We start from the raw sequence: 22,957 nt of genomic DNA on the forward strand, positions 1-22,957 counted from the left end.
TACTGCAGAGTCAAAAAATGACTAAGTAGAAAGTTCACAGACCGTAAATAGTCTTCAGGACTACGTAGAACCTACACATACCGTGGGTAGTCTTCAGGAAAACGTAGAAACTACACAAACCTATACGTAGAACCTACACAGCCCATGTGTTCCCTTTTAGGACTACGTAGAACCTACAACAACTTTGCATAGTCTTTAGGACTACGTAGAACCTACACAAACTCTGATAAGTCTTTAGGACAACGTAGAACATGCACAGACTAGGGTTTCCAGCGAAAAGGAAAAATCGTTTCCGAAAGAAGAATTTTTAGCGACCAATTCGCTTCATTTCGCATTTAGTTCACTTGCGAAAAATGCGAAGATTTTCGCTTTTTTGCGCGAAATTTTCCTTCAATCTGTTTCGCGGAAATGGAAATAATGCAAAAAAACACGAAAATTTCGCGAAAAATACAGAATTTTTAAAAACAAATGCAAAATTTCAGCGAAAATTCATCAAAAAAGACTAAATTTTGAGAATACAAGACTTATTTTTAAAGAGGGATTTATCCGCGAACCCAATTGATGGATTAACACAAATATAAATACAGATTTAAGAACAACTAGGAGACATCAAACAATTCATAGACTTGCTTGTAAATACTTTCTTGACCGTTAAGATCTTTCTTCTTAAAACACTAAATAAAGTCTACTACGGGAAGAACCAAAATAATTCGGAAATTTAAAAAGATAGCTATTCTTCAAATATCAGAGGAGAGAATTCCACAAGTTCTCATAGAGCAATTATTTTTTGCAGCTAGAAAGCTCATGGTTTTCACAAATTTTTCACATTTCGCAATAATATTTTCGCGAAATTTTAAATTTTGCAAATATATTTGCATATTTTAATTTGCTGGGTCCAGGGATTTATAAAAGTTGTTCAATTTATCATTGTTCGCGCACTTTTTGTTTTCGTACATTTTTTGCTAAGTAACTTTATTTGGCAAATTTGCTAATTTTGTTGGGGTAACAATTTTGAAGGGTTGAAATTAGGCCGAGACGAAAAATTATTATCGTAATTCGGAATAGCAAACCTATAAAATCAGAAATAAAAATTAGACATTCTTGTAAAGCCTCCTAACAGTTGACAACTTTAATCAAAGGTTTAAAGAAAAACCAATAACCAGGCTTATCTCTCGTCATAATATTGCTGAAGTATTGAATCCTTTAAATGATATATGTAATACAATCCATAATATTGTACGGCTTCAACCAATTTATTTCACCCGGCGCAGTTATAATATTAAATTATATTTGATTAAAAACACAAGAACTCGGCACTGCATCCTTCAATATTCAATATTTCGCTTCAAAAGAAATTATTGTCACTAACTCAAATGTTCTAATCCTTATATCTGTTCAATCTCATGGTAAACCTTTCATAATTCGAAATTATATTATTTGAAAACCTGAATGTTTGCGACAATGGGTGGCAAAGATTTAGGGATTAAAATTAGAGTTTGGTGGCAACAACTCAATTCCTTCGTCTTTATACTCTTGTATTAGTTTATAGAATAAAAACAAAATGGAAACTAGTTCTGTCATGCTTTTGAGAGGAAAAATAAACGTTTCTGCTTAAAAAATATTTTTTCACATAAAATGACATCTTTTGTCGCTTAAGCCTCATGTTAGGTATATCTTAGATATTTACAATACAAATGTTCTTATGCTACCATTATACATCATCTATTGATTCAGGGGGTACATTTTTATATGTTTTCAGCAAGATATTTGTACACAAAAAAAAGGGATCACATTACCATGAGAAAGAACTTTAAACTTTAAACTTTAAACCGGTTTTTGTTTAATTTGAGACGCAACTTAAATTCATTAAATTCTGACAGTGATGTTGTAAACCTTTGATATTTTAATTTTAGATTACTGATCTATTAAAATTAAAAATTTGAAATATTATAGGTTTACAAAATTGGGTATATATAATTGGGAAAGAAAATCTGAGTTTGTGGGAAAACTCAATTCTTTAAATTAAAGAAAAGATTAAAAATAGTTTTGAAATATACCAAAAACAATTTTTCAACATTCCAACTCATTCTAACAGAAACAATAATTATATAAAGAGTAGTAAATAACATTTAAATCCTCAAAATTCTAGATGTACCTTCCTCTCTATATTAGATTTTTAAATTGAATATTTCCAATTTTGCAAATTATCTTTTTCCATATTAAACCAATCTTTTGCAGAAATATTTCAGCAGATTTGCAATTTCCCAAAGAAAAATGCACCGGGGGCTTATACGTATTCGAAAGTAATTGTCATAAACTTTATCTTTGTAACTCAACAAAATCTTAAATCAGTCAAACTAATGTTTACCCCATCAGGTTGCAAAGATTTAGGACTGAAATAATTGGGTTTGTGGCAAAGTCTCGATTTATTTTTTCTAACAAAAATCAATTCTTGATATTTTTTCAAAATTTCAAATTTAAAAAAAATATTTTAGCAAATTTGGTACAGCCGTTTCGCTGCAGTGGCTGCAGTTATAGCTAATACATAAATATATGAGCGAAGAAATGTATTAAATATTATAGATTGTATTATACTTCTTTAGTTCTTATTATTAGGATTAAGGGTTTCCTAGTTTTATGAAACTTACGTTTCGTTTTTATTTTTAATGAAGTAACTTCAAGTACATAGATAACTCTTTTTTTAATCGTCTCGTCACATCTTGGAACCTATACCTGTCAAAATTTTGAAAAGCCAAGATATACTTAAACATTTTCAAGAAAAAAAAAACGCGAAGAAAGATACAATTATCTAAACCGAAAAATCGATTATGCAGGCGCGCTTAAATTAAAGGATCATATTAAATCTTCAGTTTAGAATTTTTTAATTTATTTGAGATGAAAGAAAAAAGTTTTTAAACACTCTATTTAATTGAGCTTATTTTAAAGTTTTTAAGTAAACTTATTTTAGTGGAGAAAACTTGAAAATGTTTAATTTTACATCTTCAGAATATATTCAACCTCCAAATCTATTTATCACTGAATTTTAAAGTGAAAATTCCTGAAATAAATAAAAAGATAAATTATGGTTCGAAGTTCAAAGAAAAATAGATTTTAGTTTAAAATCAATAGGACTGGAACACGTAATTTTAACATTTTTAATTCACCTTAAATGTGAAATGTTTCATGTCCTGGACTAAAACTGTAGGTTTAATAAAGATTAGATAAGATATTGTTTTCTAAAAGAAAATTGATAATTTTATTAAATTAAAGAAATGGTTAAAATTAAAAATGTTTTAGAATAAAAAAACGACATTTTCTTGCTTATTGTTAATGAGAGAGAGGTAGCGTGTGTATATCCGATGTTTTATTTTAAATGTATTTGGTATTACATATCCGGTAGTATAAGATTTGGTATTACATATCCGGTAGTATAAGATTTGGTATTACATATCCGGTAGTATAAGATTTGATTTGGTATTACATATCCGGTAGTATAAGATTTGGTATTACATATCCGGTAGTATAAGATTTGGTATTACATATCCGGTAGTATAAGATTTGAATCCAATAACTGACTTTTAATTTTCTTTTTAAAACAGGATTTGTGTTGCAAACACTTCTACAATTAAATCTTATTACAATTTAAAATGGCTAAAAGCTACGTAATTAACGTATTTTAATTTCAGGTTGATCTGCGCCACATGTGTGAGATCGAAGGTGATCATCGTTTTTATAGGGAGTGTTCGCGAAAAATGAAAGGGGGTATAGGAGCTAATCCCGAATTCAATTCGATATCGATCGCTACTAATTAGACTTCTCTCTGTAGTTGTATATAAATAAAATATGGTTAAAAACAACTCATACCGAAGAGCGTAGGACCATACAAATCCACGAAGTTGCATTATTTTACCTAGATTTGGGATCAGCCTATATCCCCATTTCATTTTTCGCGACCACTCCCTTTAAAAGGAAGAGTTAACATTTCTAGAAAAACGCAATCAAAGTAATTTTTTGGATTTAAGGACTCAACTTACGTTACCTTGTTTGTTCACCTAAATAAGTTTAAAATCTTGTTTCGTCTCATCATTAAAAAAAAAATAAAACGTTTTATCCTGTATGTTGACTGGTGACTGGTGATGTCTTTATTTCCGACATGTTTTAAGATAGAATTAATATGAAAGTTATGTAAATCTAAATGCTAAATATCACTGTGACATAATGCAATCAATTATATGTTGTATAATATAGTTAATACAATCAAGAATGTGTTTATTGTATATTGGTCCCACTATTTGGCGAGTTATAACAATAAGTATTTTTGAGATCCTAAGCTGAGGGGAAGGGAGGGGAGCTAGGGGTTAAGAGAAAATGGAAACTTTTTTTGATTTGTAATTTCAAGTGACCCTCCATGTAAAGATATGGCAATACCAGATTCAAAGCGGTTCCTTGAAACCTTAGTATGAATTAGATATCAAAGTTTGTAGCCAAAATATTAACGAAGAACGGTCAATGTTTCTCGTTATGAAGCTAACTACAATTTTCTCTAATATGAAAAAAGACAACTCGCTCCCATGCATGTTTATGTTAAAACATGCACAAAGTTATTTATGGCAGTTTCTAATAATAGGCAATCTTCCTTGATGAACGGTCAATGTTTCTCGTTATGAAGCTAACAACAATTTTCTTTAATATAAAAAACTCGCTCCCGTGTATGTTTATGTGAAAACATGCACACAGTTATTTGTAGCATTTTCCAATAAGAGATAACACACACTGTGTTTGTAGTATCTCCCAGTCATATTTCATAAAAGAATGCTATCTTATCATGTATAATGTAGTTTTTTCTTTTGAACTGCTACTTCGTCAATACTTGAATATAAAATTAGCAGCAATTTTGGCAAGAAAAAACGAAAAAATGTATTCGTATACTACTAGATTTCTTCTTAATTAATTTACAAATGTATGTACACGATAACATCGTAAAAAAGTTTTTTGTTAATTCCATATAAACAATTTTGTAAACATGTAAAAAGCTCGATGCATAAATAAATATCTAGATCTTAAAAAAAATTCAATTGGAGTAAGGTTTTTGTATGAATAAGTATTTTTTTCAAGTTGAATATAACTTTATATTTTATTTTATTTTATTTTAGGAACTGACACGGTAGAGCTGGGGATCGATCTGTCTGAATTCTATATGTCTGTCGAGTGGGACATTTTGGAGGTCCCCGCAGTCAGGTATAGGACATTTTGGAGGTCCCCGCAGTCAGGTATATGACATTTTGGAGGTCCCCGCAGTCAGGTATATGACATTTTGGAGGTCCCCGTAGTCAGGTATATGACATTTTGGAGGTCCCCGCAGTCAGGTATATGACATTTTGGAGGTCCCCGCAGTCAGGTATAGGAAATTTTGGAGGTCCCCGCAGTCAGGTATAGGACATTTTGGAGGTCCCACCGGTCGGTCTAGGAAATTTTGGAGGTCCCCGCTGTCAGTTTTAAGACATTTTGGAGGTCCCCGCAGTCAGGTATATGAAATTTTGGAGGTCCCCACAGTCAGGTATATGACATTTTGGATGTCCCTGTTGTCAGGTATTCGACATTTTGGAGTTTCCCGATGTCAGGAATAGGACTTTTCGGAGGTCCCTGTTGTCAGGTATAAGACATTTTGGAGGTTCCCACTGAAAGGTATAGCCTATACCTGTCAGCGGGGACCTTCAAAATGTCCTATACCGTATATGACATTTTGAAGGTCCCAGCTGTCAGGTAGTGAAAATTTTGGAGGTCCCTCCGGTCAAATTCACCCTGTACAAAGATTAACTGTAAGCATCAAGTCCAAAAACTAACGACACAAATATCATCAAGAATAAACGTAAAAATGTTTTCAGTTTGAGTTATTGCTTTAAAAAAAAACATTGATCCATTGAAACCATTCAAATATTTTCATTTTTAAATTCTCATATTCACTTGCTGCATCTTTTTTTAGTTTTAATATATAAAATTTGGTAAGTTTTATCTCTAAACGTCCTGCAAACAAACAAACAAGTTAGAAAGAAACATAGTGTTAAAACCACGAATTTAGATAAATATAGAATTATTTCCTTCAGACGTTAAATTTCAGGGCTTTGTCATAACTTCAAGAAAAAACGTTTAATTCGAATTCTCGGCACAATATCCAACTTGCACTTTTGAACCTTTTAACTGTTTAAGTCTTAAATCCCTTTGCGACATTAAACTCAACTTTGAAGATTAATTCTGATAAATTTTTCTCCTGAAATATTTTCAAGAATTGGTTGAGTCTCATCTCTTCTCAGTTCTGATCTGAAGAATATAATTTCATGGTTGAATGGTTAGTACGGATGGTATATAGATGGTACCAGGGCAATTTTGATTAACATTCTAATAGAGTTTTGCAGAAAAAATATTAATCCAAATATATTCTTCCATTTTATTTTTATTTGTTCATTGATTTTTACAGTGTACCTGTACCTGTACCCGTACCTGTACCTGTACCTGTGCCTGTGCCTGTATCTATACCTGTACCTGTACCTGTACCTGTACCTGTACCTGTACCTGTACCTGTACCTGTACCTGTACCTGTACCTGTACCTGTACCTGTACCTGTACATGTACTTGTACCTTGGACTCACAGCTTTGTTTGGAAACTAAAATTTCCCTATAAACAATAAACATCGATTCAAATAAAAAATTTCAAATCAAATTTTCTACCAATTTGAGGCAAAGTGAATAAAGAACTCATATTCTATGATCGGACAAACAAACAAACTGACATCCAAATAGAGTTTACTACTTTTTATATAAATAATATGATTAGATTGTTTTAACATTTTATTTGTTTAGAAATGAGAAGTTTTATACCTGCTGTGATGAACCCTATCTAGATATTACCTTCAATATAACTATGAGAAGGAAGACATTGTTCTACACTGTCAACCTAATCATACCTTGCATGGGGATATCCTTCCTTACAGTCCTTACCTTCTACCTTCCTTCAGATAGCGGGGAGAAGGTAATATTTAACTAAGGGTGGGACCATTTGCCATTTTTTCGCATCGAAATGTTCAGATCCTTTTAGCACGTGTCTTAAAAGTATTTTAAGACACGTAGTTTTTTAAGACACGTGCTGAACAATTTTTGCTTTCTTTCAAATTCGTTAGGCGCATCACAATTTTGTAAATATTACTTTCAAAATATGTTAAAATGTGTATATACAAAAGAAACGGTAAGATCATAAAAATTTTACTTCTCCAAAAAACTTCTTTTTTGGCCTTAGATCAAACTGTGCAGAACGTATAAGAAAACAAAAAAACATTTCAAACATCAGAACATTGAAAGAAAGACGAAATTCGCAGACTATTTGTGTAATCTAGGAGCGCAAATGTTTTTTGTATGAAATAGCGCTTATCTAAAACACTCGCTCCCAATTCCAAGCTATACCAACTTTTCAATATTAGTCTAATATGCTTGATCTTTCAATCTTAGTTATCTCTGAATAATATGCTTGATCTTTCAATCTTAGTTATCTCTGAATAATATGCTTGATCTTTCAATCTTAGTTATCTCTGAAACGCTCCGAGCATAAGATATCCAAGATAGATTGTAGATTAAATAATAAATCTTTTAAAATTGTATCTATTAAATAATAAAAGACTAAAATAATCCAAAAACAGCATTTAGTGTCAAGAAATTGAGTCTTTGATTTTAAACTTAAATCATTTTATTAAACAAAATTCTTATTTTGAAATATCTAAGTTTTATGAAGTTGGTATATAAGAAATAACATAAGAGACACTTATTGTGATAAAAATAAAAGAAAACTGAATAAAGTCTCAATCCTTTGAAGGTAACACTGTATAAACAACAGATCTAAAAGGAGTTGAGTTCTGGTCACAAACTCTAATACTTTTATGTCTATATTTTTGCAACCCGATGTCATAGACCTTTGATTTTTCAACCTTTAAAATCTATAAGTTCAAACAGTTTGAGTTTGAAAGTATACAAATGTTAATACCATCAGTCTGCAAAGATATAGGAATGAAAATATTTGTGTCAGTGGCAAGAACTCGGTTCCTTTGGGTAGATTTTAATTAGACCATTCGTTAAAAGGAAACACCTTTTCGATAACTGGTCCGACGTTTGTACTGTTCCGACGTTTGTACTGGTCCGACGTTTGTATAGTCCAACGTTTTTACTGCTCCAACGTTTGTACTGGTCCAACGTTTGTACTGGTCCAACGCTTTTGCTGGTCCAACGTTTGTACTGGTCCAACGCTTTTGCTGGTCCAACGTTTGTGCTGGTCCAACGTTTGTACTGTTCCAGCGTTTGTACTGGTTTCACGTTTGTGCTGGTCCAACGTTTGTACTGGTCCAACGTTTGTGCTGGTCCAACGTTTGTGCTGGTCCAAACGTTTGTACTGGTCCAACGTTTGTACCAGTCCGACGTTTGTACTCTCCGACGTTTGTAGGTCTTAGGTTTGTACCGTCCGACGTTTGTACTGGTAGAGAAAAAAACCTCTATTTTACTGTAAAACTATGAACTATGAACTTGCGAAGTAAAAAAAGGCGTAACGCGCTCATCTCTACTTGTAATGCGCGCATACGATTTATCATTATAATATAATTAACATGTATCCGAGGCTGACGTCATGCCCCCCCTTTATTCCCTTGGCTGAGAGTAAAATAAGAGAAAAATAAAAGAGTTTCCAAGTTTTTATTTCTCTCCGGTACAATATATAAACACGGAGACTGCCAACTCTAGTCTGGGTTAAACAATAGTAAAGCTACACAAGCAACAGATGATTAGGAATCACCATGCCAACAAACAATGAATCGGCACCAAAAAAAGATATTATAAACCCAGCATGAAAAGGATTGAATAAAAAATATGTTTTTTTTTCTATCCGAAGTCTCTGTTTTGGATCAAAATGCTGCGTTTTTTTTTCTTGAAAGAAAATGCAAGAGTTGATAAAATGATCATTGATTAAAAATATTTTTTTTCGGATATAGCTTTATTAATAGCAAAAAAAATAGCAAAATTTGTTCAATTATTTATTTCATTAGCTATTTAAAATGAATAATTTGAAAGTTATTCATTTTTAAACAGTATTAGCTTAGTATTTGTGTGCCTGATTCCAGAATTGGTTTCTCTGGCATAGTTGTAAGCTTTTCTTGAATATTCTTGAAGAGTTTAAGAAAATTTCATCAACTCAAAACTGTACTTTTCATTTCTGTAGTTAGACAGCTGAATTCTTCTTTTTTGTATTGCTGGATAATTGCGTCAGCAATCGAGACTGGGAAAAGCGTTATAACTTAACTTTTTTCCAGAAACGTATTTGTTTTCAACATGTTTTGCACAGACAACATTAAATTTTCCTGGAGTCCAGAAACCTGGCTTTCCTGGAAGTTACTCCACGTTTTTTTAAACTTTTCATCTTTAGGAAAAGAATGAAATCTTATCTTATATGTTTGATCCGTGTAACAATTTAACACTGAAAAATCCCCATGCTTGTTTATACTTAGAAATCATGTAACTGATCAAAACAAATCCCCCAAGAACAGTGTACTACATGTACACAATAACATACCAATACATGTTTACAATGTCATACCAATACAGGTGCCACCTGTTATTCTATAGTATATATATTCTGAGGAATACACAAACTTCATTTTATTTGAATCCCCAAAAATACAATACAAAAATAATCTATTTCGAATACACGAAAAGAACTTGATTGTATATTGAAAAAAGATGTTCTACTAAGAATACCGTTATTAATCGGGCATTGCCGTCTTTGCAAAGAGATTGGAGGGACACTTTAAACTATGCTTACAATCCCTTTACCAAGAATATACAAACATTAATGTAATTAAAATATTATATCTATTGAAGGAAGATAAAAAGTAAGAGAAATAAAATGAATCCAATGGAGACCATGAGAGAACAGGAATTGAAAATTCTACAAAAAGATAAAAGACCACTTTGTTATGAAAAGAAGATGAAAGCTTTCAACGACAATCTTCTATCTTTTTGAGATACACATTGAAAGTTCTTATATAGTATCTTTAATGTTTTATAAAATGTCTCAAATGCTGGCAATAAAATTGTTTTAGACGTGAAAATCAGATTAAAGTAAAGTACGGACGATTTACAAGCAATTTGGCAATTCAGATTTTTTATTCAACTCGATTTTGACCATACACTGTTTATTTAGGAAATCTCATTTTTTACGTCACCATCTTGTTGAGTGAAAATTCAGTTCGGCCATATTGATTTATTCTTCAAAAAGGTCCTAACGTCGGAGCCTGGTTTGTTTTGTAAATTTCTTCTTCTTATCCGGGAATAAAAAAATGCATTTAAAAACTTATTTTACAGATTTTCGTCAAACTAAGAAACGGCTTTTTAAATGTCACATAAAGACTTTTTCATCAAATTTTTGGTTATTTTGTTTGTTATAAAAACAAAATGATGTAATTTTTTCCTGAAATATTTTAAATCCTTTCCAGATACTGTTTCTGATATCTATCTAAAGAAACTGAATTCTTGCCAAAAAGTTTTAATCTTCTAATTACTGTATCTTCTCAATCTTGTGATGTTAACCTTTTATACTTCAAACCAAGACTATTTGCTCGAACAGAATTTATAGTTTAATATATCAAATTTCGGTTGCAAAGGTAAAATATATTAAGAGTTTGTGGCAAAAAATCTGTTCCTTATGTTATGTTAAATGATATGAAGACCTATTAAGAACAATTCTCTAGATTTACTTTTATTTTAAACTTTATTTTTCAATTTTATGACTTTGAATTTGTTGTTAAACTTTGAGGTGCAAATATTAAAAGTTATTGAGCTGAAAAGTTGACAAAATTGTACTTTAAAAGCAAATACAAACATTCCAGACGAAAATATTTGAATTTGTCAATGGCGTAATTATAGATGTTAGATACAAAGGACTGCATACCTAATTTCAAGTTATTTTGTTTATCCGATTCACAGAAGAACCCTTTAAAGCTTTATCTGATCAAGATTTCAAGAATTTATCATTTTCCCTTTGAAAATTAAGTATTTTCAATTGTGGTTTCAGCATATATGCTTTAGATAAGATGGAGGAAATTGCCAGAATCTACCTAACATTTTTCAAACAGAGAAAAAAGATTTTTCTAATTTTTTTACCAGAAAAAGATTTTTAAAAATAAATTGAACGACCTCTTCAAAAGAAATGTATATGTGCTATCTAGACAAAACTAAAAATAGAAAGCTTGATAATTAAATACTGAAATCAAAGTAATTTTTTAAATACTTTTCATTTAAAAAATTAGACACATTTCTAGATTGCTTAAACAAATATAAACATTTACTATGCAAGAAATTCTACTAATTAAAGTATGTAATTCTCTCTGAAACTCTGAATCTTAAATTACAACGAAAAATACGAAGACTAAAAAGCTAGATAAAGAAAATGAGTCTTTGTCACATACTCAAATTTTGCAATCCCTATATATTTGCAACCTGATGTAAAGTTGTGATATTTCAAACTTGATTACTTTATCTATCAGAATTCATAGTTTGAAATATCTTAGGTTTACTACATTGGTTTGCAAAGATATACGAATTAGAAAATCATAGTTTGTGGCAAAGACTCAATCCCTTTACATCTTTATGCCAGTACTTTCCTAAAATTGAAAGGGAGGGATTAGAAAAAGTATATACCCAGTAGCTTCACCTGAATTGGATTCTAAGTCGATCAGAAGTTGACATGTGTTTGAACATAATGAAAAAGAAGATTGACACCGATCAATTTCGAATTTCAGAAATTATTATCACTGAGATTGGAATTTATGAATACTAGACTATCAGGACGCGTCGCTAGAAGATGCTGATCAATCGACCAGCATTTTCCATCATTTTCTTTCCGTTTTTTTTCGTGGATTTTCAAAATGTTATGAAATAAAATTTTTTGGAACCCAATTGTTATAGCACTGGGCATCCATAAACCTTTCGTGGGGTTATGTGAGGTCCCACACTAAATGTGGACCCAATAAGTTTAGCCGTTTTGACGTATATTGGATACAAACAAACAGACAGACAAGCAAAGTGTATATACAGACTAGAAGATTAAATCTTGTTTGCTTCCTTTGTTTATTTATTCATTTGTTTTTTCCTTAACACGTACCTTTAAACCGGGTTTAGCATGATCACAACTTCGGACGAATAGAACAGATAAATTTAGTGTTGAGCCTTGAACACAACTGAATTAATATAATGAGATGTGGTGCAGACATCAAGAACCACAGGCAGGCTTTTAAATCACATATTGTAAACCTATACCGAAGAAACACACGCTTTTAATTTTATACAGGGTGTCCCACGAAACATGACAGTTTTGAATGTCTTCTTCCATGCACTGTATTAGATGTTAAGGACGTTTTGCAGTGTATTTAGTTTATAAGACCTTTTACTCAAATATATTTTATCTTGAAATCCATTTTACTATAATATGACTGCCATGAAATATTTTTTATTATTCTCCTTAGTATCATATCAAACAACTTAACAAACTATTTTAAACTATTCACCAACTATCATGTTTCGTGGGACACCCTATATTTTAAAAGAAACTGAACATGTTCCTAAAAACTACGATTTACTTTCTATATTTTGCAACCTAATATTGTAAACCTTTAATATTTTAAATGTTCACTGGTTGAACTAGCAGAATTCATATTTTTAGAATTTACGAATACAGGTTGAAAATATTAAAGGATTAGAAAATTAGATTTTTTGGCAATTGCTTCTTTCATGAGTACAAATGAGTAGAAAATGTAAGAAAAAATGTACATTTTATATAAACGATACATATTGACAAACAACATATTCAACACATCTATAAATATCTGGAATCTATAAACCTATATATTGATATATTATGTATCGTGCCGACATCAGCAGTTTTCCCACTTTATACCCCTCATCTCATCCCTTCTAGCACACAGCTGATCAAGCAAATATGGAACTAGGCTCAACCATATAAAAGGGTAAATGACACTAAGTGCTGTGGAATAAAAAGACGACTTTCTGAATTATGTTTTGAATAAATTATATGCAAACCTGAAGTGTATTTGTAAACAGAACATTTCACATTTATTGCTCGTCTTTTGCTTCTCCTTTCTTATTGTAACCCCAAAAAAAACCATTCATATTAAATTGAGTTGTCCAAACACGTCAAATTGAGTTGTCCAAACACGTCAAATTGAGTTGTCCAAACACGTCAAATTGAGTTGTCCAAACACGTCAAATTTTTTTTTCAAAGTTTTTTTTTTTGATTTTAAACAATCGTCTCTGAGCACTGCTGGTTAAAACGTATATTTTTTACATTTTTTTATTTTCATTTTTTTTGTTTGAATCTTGTTTTGCCGTTTAAAAACAAGCAGGCTGGCTGGGGGGTCTAAATCTAAGTATAGCCGGGGGGGGGGGGGCGTTTGGCGTTAGGAAGTAGGAAGGGTTGAAAAAAAATGCCTAAGAAAGGGTAAAAAAAAATAAAGAAAATTTTTTTTGTTGTTTAATCAAATCCCAAAGTGTGACACATGCATTTTTCAAGGACTTTTAAAAAAATAGTTTTTAGATCTGTAGCTTTAGTCACTTTTTCACAGACCGGACTTTTTTCCGCCCTCTACTTTACCCTATAAATTTAAATTACCATTCATTAAAAGTCACAAAATTTCACCCTGATGGTGTCAAAAATGAGAGTGCTAGGACAAAAAAAAACTACAGGGGGCGCCAACCCCCCCCCCTTCCCAGCCTGTTTAGGGTTAACAAATTCGTTTAAGATCTCCGACATTCTTTTCTTGTTTTATTTCTCCTTTGTTCAACTTTGATAAATTAGCAAGATATCTTTTCTTTTTCAACCTTTTTGTAATTATATTGTCTATTTGTTGTATTGTCTACAGCTCAGTATTGTAATTATATTGTCTATTTGTTGTATTGTCTACAGCTCAGTATTTATTACCCCTGTCTCTTCACCCATTGAAAATACATCAAGAGACCCCACACTACAGACTAGATAGATCAAAAAAGGCCAAAAGAATTGAGTCTTTTCCACAGACTCAAATCTTCTAATTCCTTTATCTTTGATAATCTCAGACAATTTGACCTAACACAATTTATGGTTTGAAATATCTAAGGTGGCAAAGACTCAATTTCTTTCTGCGACATTCATTACTGGTTAAACCTTTTCACCTCTTAATTTCTCTAGTTTTGATTTACGCAAAAGTATGCACCCACTCCATAAGTTGCATTATTCAAGGTGGTACAACCAGTACTATTTATGCCAAAAGTCGTACTATCCACTCTATCTACCCAGTGTAGAGTGCAGGTTTTATGCAACGAATTTAGATTGGAGGAGTTATGATTGAAAACATATAAGATTTTAATCTTTCCTAAAATTTACTGTAACAAAACACTGCCTGAGCTGGACTTAGTTTGTTTTTACATTTCTTCCACTAACTGCAGTACACGATTAATGAAAACAATGATATCGAGTATCTTTGCGTTATAGTTTCTATATAAAAAAAACATTGACTATAGAAATACCGGGGAGTTTATGAGGCATGCGTATGTAATTTTCTTTTCCAAAAACGATTGATTTTCTAAAAACGACAGTTTTTATGAAGTTCGTCGTTTCGTTAACGATCGTTAACATAGTTGTCGATAATTTTTTTTCAAAAACGATCGTTTTTTCAAAAGCGATCGTTTTTTAAAACAATCGTATAAAAACTGTCGCAAATCGTTTTGATGAAAACGATCGTTTTCAAAAACGAAACAAAAAAAAAGAACGCTTAATGATCGTTTTTAAAAACGATTTACAACCCTAGGTATATATATACTCTTTAAATAGAGGACCAATCGATCGAAATTATATTTACAGTCCCTTTAAAGTTTAACTAGATGAGCCTTGAATAAAACTATCCTGATGTTTAGGTGACGTTATCCATCTCTATCCTCACAAGTTTATACGTTTTCTTCCTCCTGGTGGTAGAGATTATACCTCCCACCTCACTCGTCGTTCCTCTTCTAGGCAAATATCTTATATTCGCTATGATTCTGGTATCTTTAAGGTAAGATTAAAGGGATTCACTGCGAATTTAAAGATTTTTTCTGGTGTTAAAATAAACTAAGTTATTATCCGAAAGGAATTGAGACTTTGCCACAAACTCAGATTTTATAATACCCATACCTTTTCAACCAAATGTCTTAGACCTTTGATATTTAAACTATGCATTCTGTTAGATCAATTATACCTAAATTTGAAATAGTTTACTTTATCAGGTAGCAAAGATATAAGGAGTTTGAGTTTGTGGCAAAGACTAAATTCCTTTAAAAAGGCGAACAATCTCTTTAAGGCAGATTACCCCCCCCCCCTCCTCTTTAATAAAAAAGAAAGTATAAAAGCTATTCTATATATATTCGTTATTTATGCATATACTTCCTACAATCAATTGTGCTTTTTCCTAATCCATATCATTAGTGTTTATATATATATGTATATATCCATGTAATATATGTTAATTTAATGTGTATCTATTTATATGTAAAAAAATGCATACATATATACATATAAAATACTGCTGGGGCATGGTATATAGTTTTGGGGTTTTTTACAGCTTCACAGCAGTTTTTTGGTGATTTAAGAGACTTCTTAAGAATCCGAGTGAATTTGTCAAAGAAATTTGGCGTTAAATTGATGTTTAGTTTTATGATATTCAAGATTGTCGCCTTACGTTGCATTTTTGCCAATTTTACATTTGAGATTTCATCTGAGATAAATTTGGTTGAGTGACTTTGGAAAGATGAAAACAAAAGTTTAATCTTGTTTTATAGTGTCCTTCAGAGTTTAATCTTGTTTTATAGTGTCCTACAGAGTTTAATCTTGTTTTATAGTGTCCTTCAGAGTTTAATCTTGTTTTATAGTGTCCTACAAAGTTTAATCTTGTTTTATAGTGTACTACAGAGTTAAATCTTGTTTTATAGTGTCCTACAGAGTTTAATCTTGTTTTATAGTGTCCTAAAGAGTTTAATCTTGTTTTATAGTGTCCTACAGAGTTTAATCTTGTTTTTATAGTGTCCTATAGAGTTTAATCTTGTTTTATAGCGTCCTACGGTGCCGTGACAAACTCCTGAAAGACAAACTCCTGAAAGACAAACTCCGGAAAGACAAACTCCGGAAAGACAAACTCCGGAAAGACAAACTCCTGAAAGACAAACTCCTGACGAGACAAACTCCTGAAATTATGAAATTTTTCTCTGAATGAAATTTGATAAAATTCATAAACTTTAGAAGAAAAATCCGCAAATATTCTAGAAAAAATTCTCAATCTTTAGTAATTTGAATATGCTTCTAACAGCAAAGTATTACAATGATCAGAATAACCAGCAAATTTATTATTATTTATTTTTTATTATTTAGGGTTAGGTTAGGTTGAGACACTTTCTGGGCCGAGCGCTGCGGCTAGGACAGGCTAGTGGGCCGAGCGCTGCGGCCATGGGTTAGGTTAGTTAAGACACTTTCTGGGCCAAGCGCTGCGGCTAGATTAAATATAAATTGTGAAACATTTTTTCAAATTTGATATTTTGGAGTTTGTATTTAAGAAGTTTTTATTTTCAGGAGTTTGTCTCGTCCGGAGTTTGTCTCGTCAGGAGTTTGTCTCGTTAGGAGTTTGTCTTTCAGGAGTTTGTCTTTTTCGGAGTTTGTCTTTCCGGAGTTTGTCTTTCAGGAGTTTGTCTTTCCGGAGTTTGTCACGGCGCCGTGTCCTACAGAGTTTAATCTTGGTTTATAGTGTCCTACAGAGTTTAATCTTGTTTTATAGTGTCCTACAGAGTTAAATCTTGTTTTATAGTGTCCTACAGAGTTTAATCTTGTTTTATTGTGTCCTACAGAGTTTAATCTTGGTTTATAGTGTCCTACAGAGTTTGCCATCCAAGTTCTAAATATTTTCATTTTCATTAAAAAAAAGTAAATATATGACTTTAAGTTGAAAAGGTCCTAAGTACGTCGAATTAAATTGTCGAAATTGTATCTAATTTTTCACTTTTTTATGCTTATTTTGAATTTACGAAAACCTTTATTAAATTAAGGTTTATGTCTATTCTTATTCACAATATTTGCACTATTGCAACAAGAAACCTGAAAGTGTCCTGGGCTTCTGGGACTGTCCCAATTTGAATACACCACCAATCATTTTGCCGATTTTTTGTTTTAAACTTTATGATGCTAAATTCCCTGAACACAATCCAAAGATAGATTATGGTTTATGAAAACTTAAATTATCTTCTCAGAGTTCTTATTTACATAAAAATATCTAGATACACATTCTACATCTTACCTTTCATATTTATTATATTCTAGCTGAAGGGCCCGGCGTTGCCCGTGAAGAAAATTTGGGGGAAAAAAATGTTGAAAAAAAAATTCAGCAAAATCGGTCCAGCCGTTTGGCCGGCTATAGACAACATATAAACATATATATATATATATATATATATATATACGAATGTCTTGTTTTATCATATAGAAGATATACATGGTGACGAATAAAATTGGGACTAGAAATATTTTTGTGAACTTCTCATATATGGTATATTTCTGTTAGTTAAAAAAAATAATTATTTCACACATGGGCATGGCCAAGAAAAAATCCGCAAGATTTTTGTTCCTCAAATTTTAAAAGAATATTCTTCTCTATAAGTGAACATTCCCTTTCGGTAAAACTTTGTTCGTTAAAAAGTTCTCACATAATATATAATTGATAAAGTAAAATAAAAATAATTTCAATAAACCCAGGGCTTGGCACGTTTATATTTTTTCTGTCTTTTACCAACATTATCGATTTCGCGACAAAGTTTGCGTGCAAAACATCCCTCGCTGCACTCTAGATGTTTTCTATGCAAAGGAATTGAGTCTTTGTCACAAAATCAAATTTTCTAATTTCTATATCTTGGCAACCTGATAGTGTAAACCTTTGATATTTCAAACTTTGATAATTTGATTTAACCAAATCAATAGTTTGAAATATCTAAGGTTTACGACATTGGGTTGTTAAGATATAGCGATTAGAAAATCAGAGTTTGTAGCAAAGACTCAATTCCTTTGGTCTTGAGAACTCTTTGTAAAGTAAAATTCCTTTAACTTTTCTGTAAAGTAGTTGTAAATAATTAAAACTGTCTCTTCGGACAATTAAGCAAAATAACATCCCGCGTTTTTATTCAATAAGACGATAAACCATACTTTGGGAAATACAAAATTTTACTTAACCACGGGTTCACTCGACCAATTTTGCTTATAACCCTTGGTAAAGTAATATTCTGTTAACCCTAAACAGGCGGGGGGTGGGGGGGGGTCCCTAGTTTTTTACTTTTCATGAAGGGTTTTAAAAAATCTAAAATAGTTAAAGAATTCACCGTTGATTCCTAACTATACGTGAAACGTACGCTAAAGTTATTTTCATAATAATTTAGAATTATCGGGAAAATTTATTTGAAATATTTGAAAATACTAATTTGAAATAATAATCAAAAAAATACAAGCTGTATAAATATGCCGTACATTTTCAGCTTATTTTTAGTAAGTTTTGTTTTTAAACATGAAAGACATATTCTCCATTAGTTTATCCGCCAAGCAAGAGTAAGTTGGTTCAAGTTAGAAGTAAAAGTAAAAATAAAGGTAAAAATTACTTTTTATATTTTCCTTCTTTAAGAAACCAATTTTGTTTATAGGAAAAGGGAGGGAAGGGATGACAAATCGAATTTTTGAATATCACCATTTGAAAATTGGATGGGGCATAAAAAATGAAATCTGTAGAGAATCATTTGGTCGAACACGGGCAGCCGTAGTATAATTGAATTTCCGATCCGGGTCAACCTTTCGGGCTCCATTTGGTACTGTATCGCACGGACATTGGGTTAATAAAGAAGACAATCAACAGGACTAGCCAGTGCAACAAGGTTGACGCGGTCAGACTTTATGCTTCATATAGGTTGAATTTACTTTTCCTAAATGGGCAGAGGTGCGTGCGAACATATTTCTTAAAAAAAAATGAAATCAATTTTTATGCAAACTTTGGTATTTGAGAATTTAAAATCTCAGACTTCTATTTAAATGCATTAGACTGTCTGATTCATCAAAGAAAAAAAACAGCGTTGAACTTTATGTTTATTTATATTTTATATTATACAGGGTTACCTATTTACGATGAGAATTTTCTCACAATTGCTCGTATGTTTGAAAATTTGAAACCCTAGGATTTGTTTTTACCTTTTAAACAACTTTAGTTATAAAGACAGTTATTTGTTTTTATATACAATACATAGCTTTACAAGGGAGGATTAAAAAACAGCTAACCTTTTTTTCGGATTTTTTTCTCTCATCCAAATATTTTGGTAGTTTGTTTGCACTTTCATGAACACGCACTTTAATAGACTAAATGTACTTATACTTCAAAGTACTATATGTACTTATACTTCAAAGTACTATATATATGTACTTATACTTCCGTGTACTATTTATTTTCATATTTAAACATTGTACTCTTACACTTTCCTTATCGGTTAGTTTGAAATTTCAAACTAACGAAAGCATATTGTTAAAATATTGTTCAAATCCCTCACATTGTCTTCGTCATTTTAAAGTTTCATAATTTGTACTTTTCTAAAAATTAATCTATTTCAAGTGACCCTCCGTGCTAAGAAGGCAATGACCGATTCACAACTGTAACTTTAAAACATTTAACTGTTCTGAAAGCTCTGTGTTTAAATCTCTTGAAAACCGCTTAAATTCCTCTAAAACTTGGTGTAATACCTGGCGTTACAGCGTGAACTTAAAACAGCTGATCCGTTACTTTTATCCCTTAACATTACCAAGTATTTCATATTAAAAGTGGTTTCCAAAATTTTGTAAATTTTTTAAAATTTTCTAGTAAATAATATTAATATATTTAAAACTTAAAACAGCTTGAAAAAAACAAAGTATTTATCAATTAAAAGCGTTTTTGTAGATTAATAAAAGTAAACCTGACATGCTTCATCATTCAAAAGTTCAAGGGTACTGTTGTTAATCGGACATTGTCATCTTTGCATGGAGGGTCACTTGAAATTACGCGTACAGTCCCTTTAGTTCATTAATTTAACTCTTTTAAATGTTTAGTATTTGTGTAACAGTAGTGGTGCTAAACGTTCATTTCCGTTCCCCGCAGACCCATCGAATGGCCCCGTGGGTTAAACGGGTTTTTGTTCATATTCTTCCCCGGCTTCTCATCATGAAGAGACCGCAGTTTCAACCTGATAAACAAACGTAAGTTCTTTAAATAAAAGACATTAAGTCTTTGCCACAAAGTTTGATTTCTAGTCCCTATATCTTTGCAACCCATGGGTGTCGTGACCTTAGATATTTTAAACTAAGAACTTTGTTAGATCAAATAGTGTAAGTTTATAAATATCATAGGTTTTACCATCAGGATGCAAAAAAAATTGGGATTAGAAAAATTAAAACTGAATTCATGAATAAAACACATCAAATTAAGTTATTAGAAAAAAGAGAAAAAACATGCCTTACCCGTTAGGGTTAAATTTAATAACAAGCCAACTAACCAGCTGCAGTTGTGAATAAATATTTAAATATCTAGATTTTATTGTTTAATGAAGTTTTCCATCTAAAAATTATACTTTATTCTCTGAATACATCATGAAAAATAACGACAATCAAATAAAGACAAAAAAGATCAAAAGGTCAAAATATACAAGAAACCACTAAAAAGAACGGGCCCGCAAAGAGACTACAAAGAACGAGCCCACAAAGAGACTACAAAGAATGGGCCCGCAAAGAGACTACAAAGAACGGGCCCTTAAAGAGACTACAAAGAATGGGCCCTTAATGAGACTACAAAGAACGGGCCTGAAAGAGACTACAAAGAAACGGCCCACAAAGAGACTACAAAGAATGGGCCCGCAAAGAGACTACAAAGAACGGGCCCACAATGAGACTACAAAGAACGGGCTCACAAAGAGACAACAGAGAACGGGCCCGCAAAAAGACCACAAAGAACGGGCCCACAAAGATACTACAAAGAACGGTCCCGCGAAAAGACTACAAAGAACGGGCCCACAACGAGACAACAAAGAACGGGCCTGCAAAGAGACTACAAAGAACGGGCTCACAAATAGACTACAAAGAATGGGCCTGCAAAGAGACTACAAAGAACGGGCCACGAAGAGACTACAAAGAACGGGCCCACAAATAGACTACAAAAAACGGGCCCACAAAGAGACAAAAAAGAACGGGCCTGCAAAGAGACTACAAAGATCGGGCCCACAAAGAGACTACAAAGAACGGGCCCGCAAAGAGACTACAAAGAACGTGCCTGAAAGAGACTACAAAGAACTGCCCCGCAAAGAGACTACAAAGAACGGGCCTAAAAGACACTTCAAAGGAACGGGCCTTCAAAGAGACTACAAAGTCCCTTTGCAGTCCCTTTAAGAGTTCGATAAAGCTATAGTAAACTAGATAAGAAAGAAAATGAAAATGAAAATAGAAAATAAATCAACTTGTTTCTATTGAAAGAACGATATATTAGCAAGGACAAGAACAATAAACAATGGATTTTAGTGACTAATCTTTGATCTTTATCAAAAGCTTTATGATCATTGAAGGTAAATGGATTTATGATAATATTTAAAGGATCAATGATAGTAGAAGGATTCATAATCCCTGATGGGTAAACTATTCATGATCAAGAATTCTTAATCAATGATGATCAAAGGATTTATGATCAAGGATGGTTATAGGATTTACAATCAATGATAGTTAGTTATTAATGTGAGTTTAAAAAATTCATAATTAAGTTAAGCGATTCATGATCAATGAGAGTTATAGGATTCACAATCAAGGATAGTCAAAGGATTTAAGATATAGGATAGTTAAAGGATTCTTAATCATCGACAGTTAAAGCATTCATGAGCCATGATAGTCAAAGGATTCATTAGTAATGATAGTTCATGATCAAGGATAGTTAAAAATCATAATCAAGGATAGTCAAAGGATTTTTGATATAGGATAGTTAAATGATTCATGATCATTGATCAATGATAGTTAATGGATTCATGATCATTGATCAAGGATAGTTAAAGAATTCATGATGAAGTTATAAGCGATTCATAATCAAGGATAGTTAAAGGATTCTTAGTCCATAATAATTAAAGAATTCATGTTCAAGGATATTATAAGAATTCATGATCTATAATAGTTAAAGAATTTATAATCAAGGATAGAAAAAGAACAAGGATTTAAAGTTGTCACCGTCTAGGGACTAGGGAGACATAGTTTATCATTGGAGACAGGAGAATGGGGGTTGCAGGTATAAAGAAGTTGTAAAATATACTTTCAGAGAAAAGAAATAAAAGTCTTCGCCCCTCACTCCCCTCAGCCCGCCCCCCCCCCTAAAAACTCCTTAGGGTAAAGATATGGAGTCATGGTTAATAGCCCAATTTTTTCAGGCCAGCTAATCAAAAAAAATAGACTGCTAACTTGAACGGTTCGGTTGCTAAGAATAAATTACAAAAATAAGTTAGACAAATGTTTAAAAACCAAAAAGGTGTTGCATTATTTTAAATTATGTTAATTTTAGAATTGTAGCTTAAACAAAAAATAAATGTTTATTTTATTTTATTAAGGAATATTCTTAGCGCGCGGGTAAAACGGCGGGAGTCACTATGAAGCAGGGGTGAAAAAGTTTTTTAATTCCAAAGAATATTTATATTTTGCATTTCAATAATCCCTTTGAGAAAGAGAAGTAAAATAAAGTATTAATGTTCAAAAAAAAGAACCAACAACAGTCTAAATATTGTCTAATGAGGCGAACAAGCTGAAGTATTTCTTGCTGTGGAATTCAGGGTGGGA

At 31.9% G+C, this 22,957-nt stretch overlaps 1 protein-coding gene across 1 annotated transcript in view; it reads left to right on the forward strand.

The window, feature by feature from the left end:
• Positions 1-22,957, forward strand: part of LOC111697310 (acetylcholine receptor subunit alpha-like) — an 81,004-nt gene that overhangs the window by 40,219 nt on the left and 17,828 nt on the right. Inside the window, exons 5-9 of the mRNA XM_023467262.1 lie at positions 3,687-3,717; positions 5,154-5,238; positions 6,859-7,027; positions 14,995-15,131; positions 20,210-20,356. Of these exons, the coding sequence (XP_023323030.1) occupies positions 3,687-3,717; positions 5,154-5,238; positions 6,859-7,027; positions 14,995-15,131; positions 20,210-20,356 (569 nt within the window). The remainder of the gene's footprint in view (positions 1-3,686; positions 3,718-5,153; positions 5,239-6,858; positions 7,028-14,994; positions 15,132-20,209; positions 20,357-22,957) is intronic.

The sequence above is a fragment of the Eurytemora carolleeae genome, unplaced genomic scaffold (genome assembly GCF_000591075.1).
Source record: "Eurytemora carolleeae unplaced genomic scaffold, Eaff_2.0 scaffold75, whole genome shotgun sequence".
In the NCBI taxonomy this organism is placed as follows: domain Eukaryota; kingdom Metazoa; phylum Arthropoda; class Copepoda; order Calanoida; family Temoridae; genus Eurytemora; species Eurytemora carolleeae.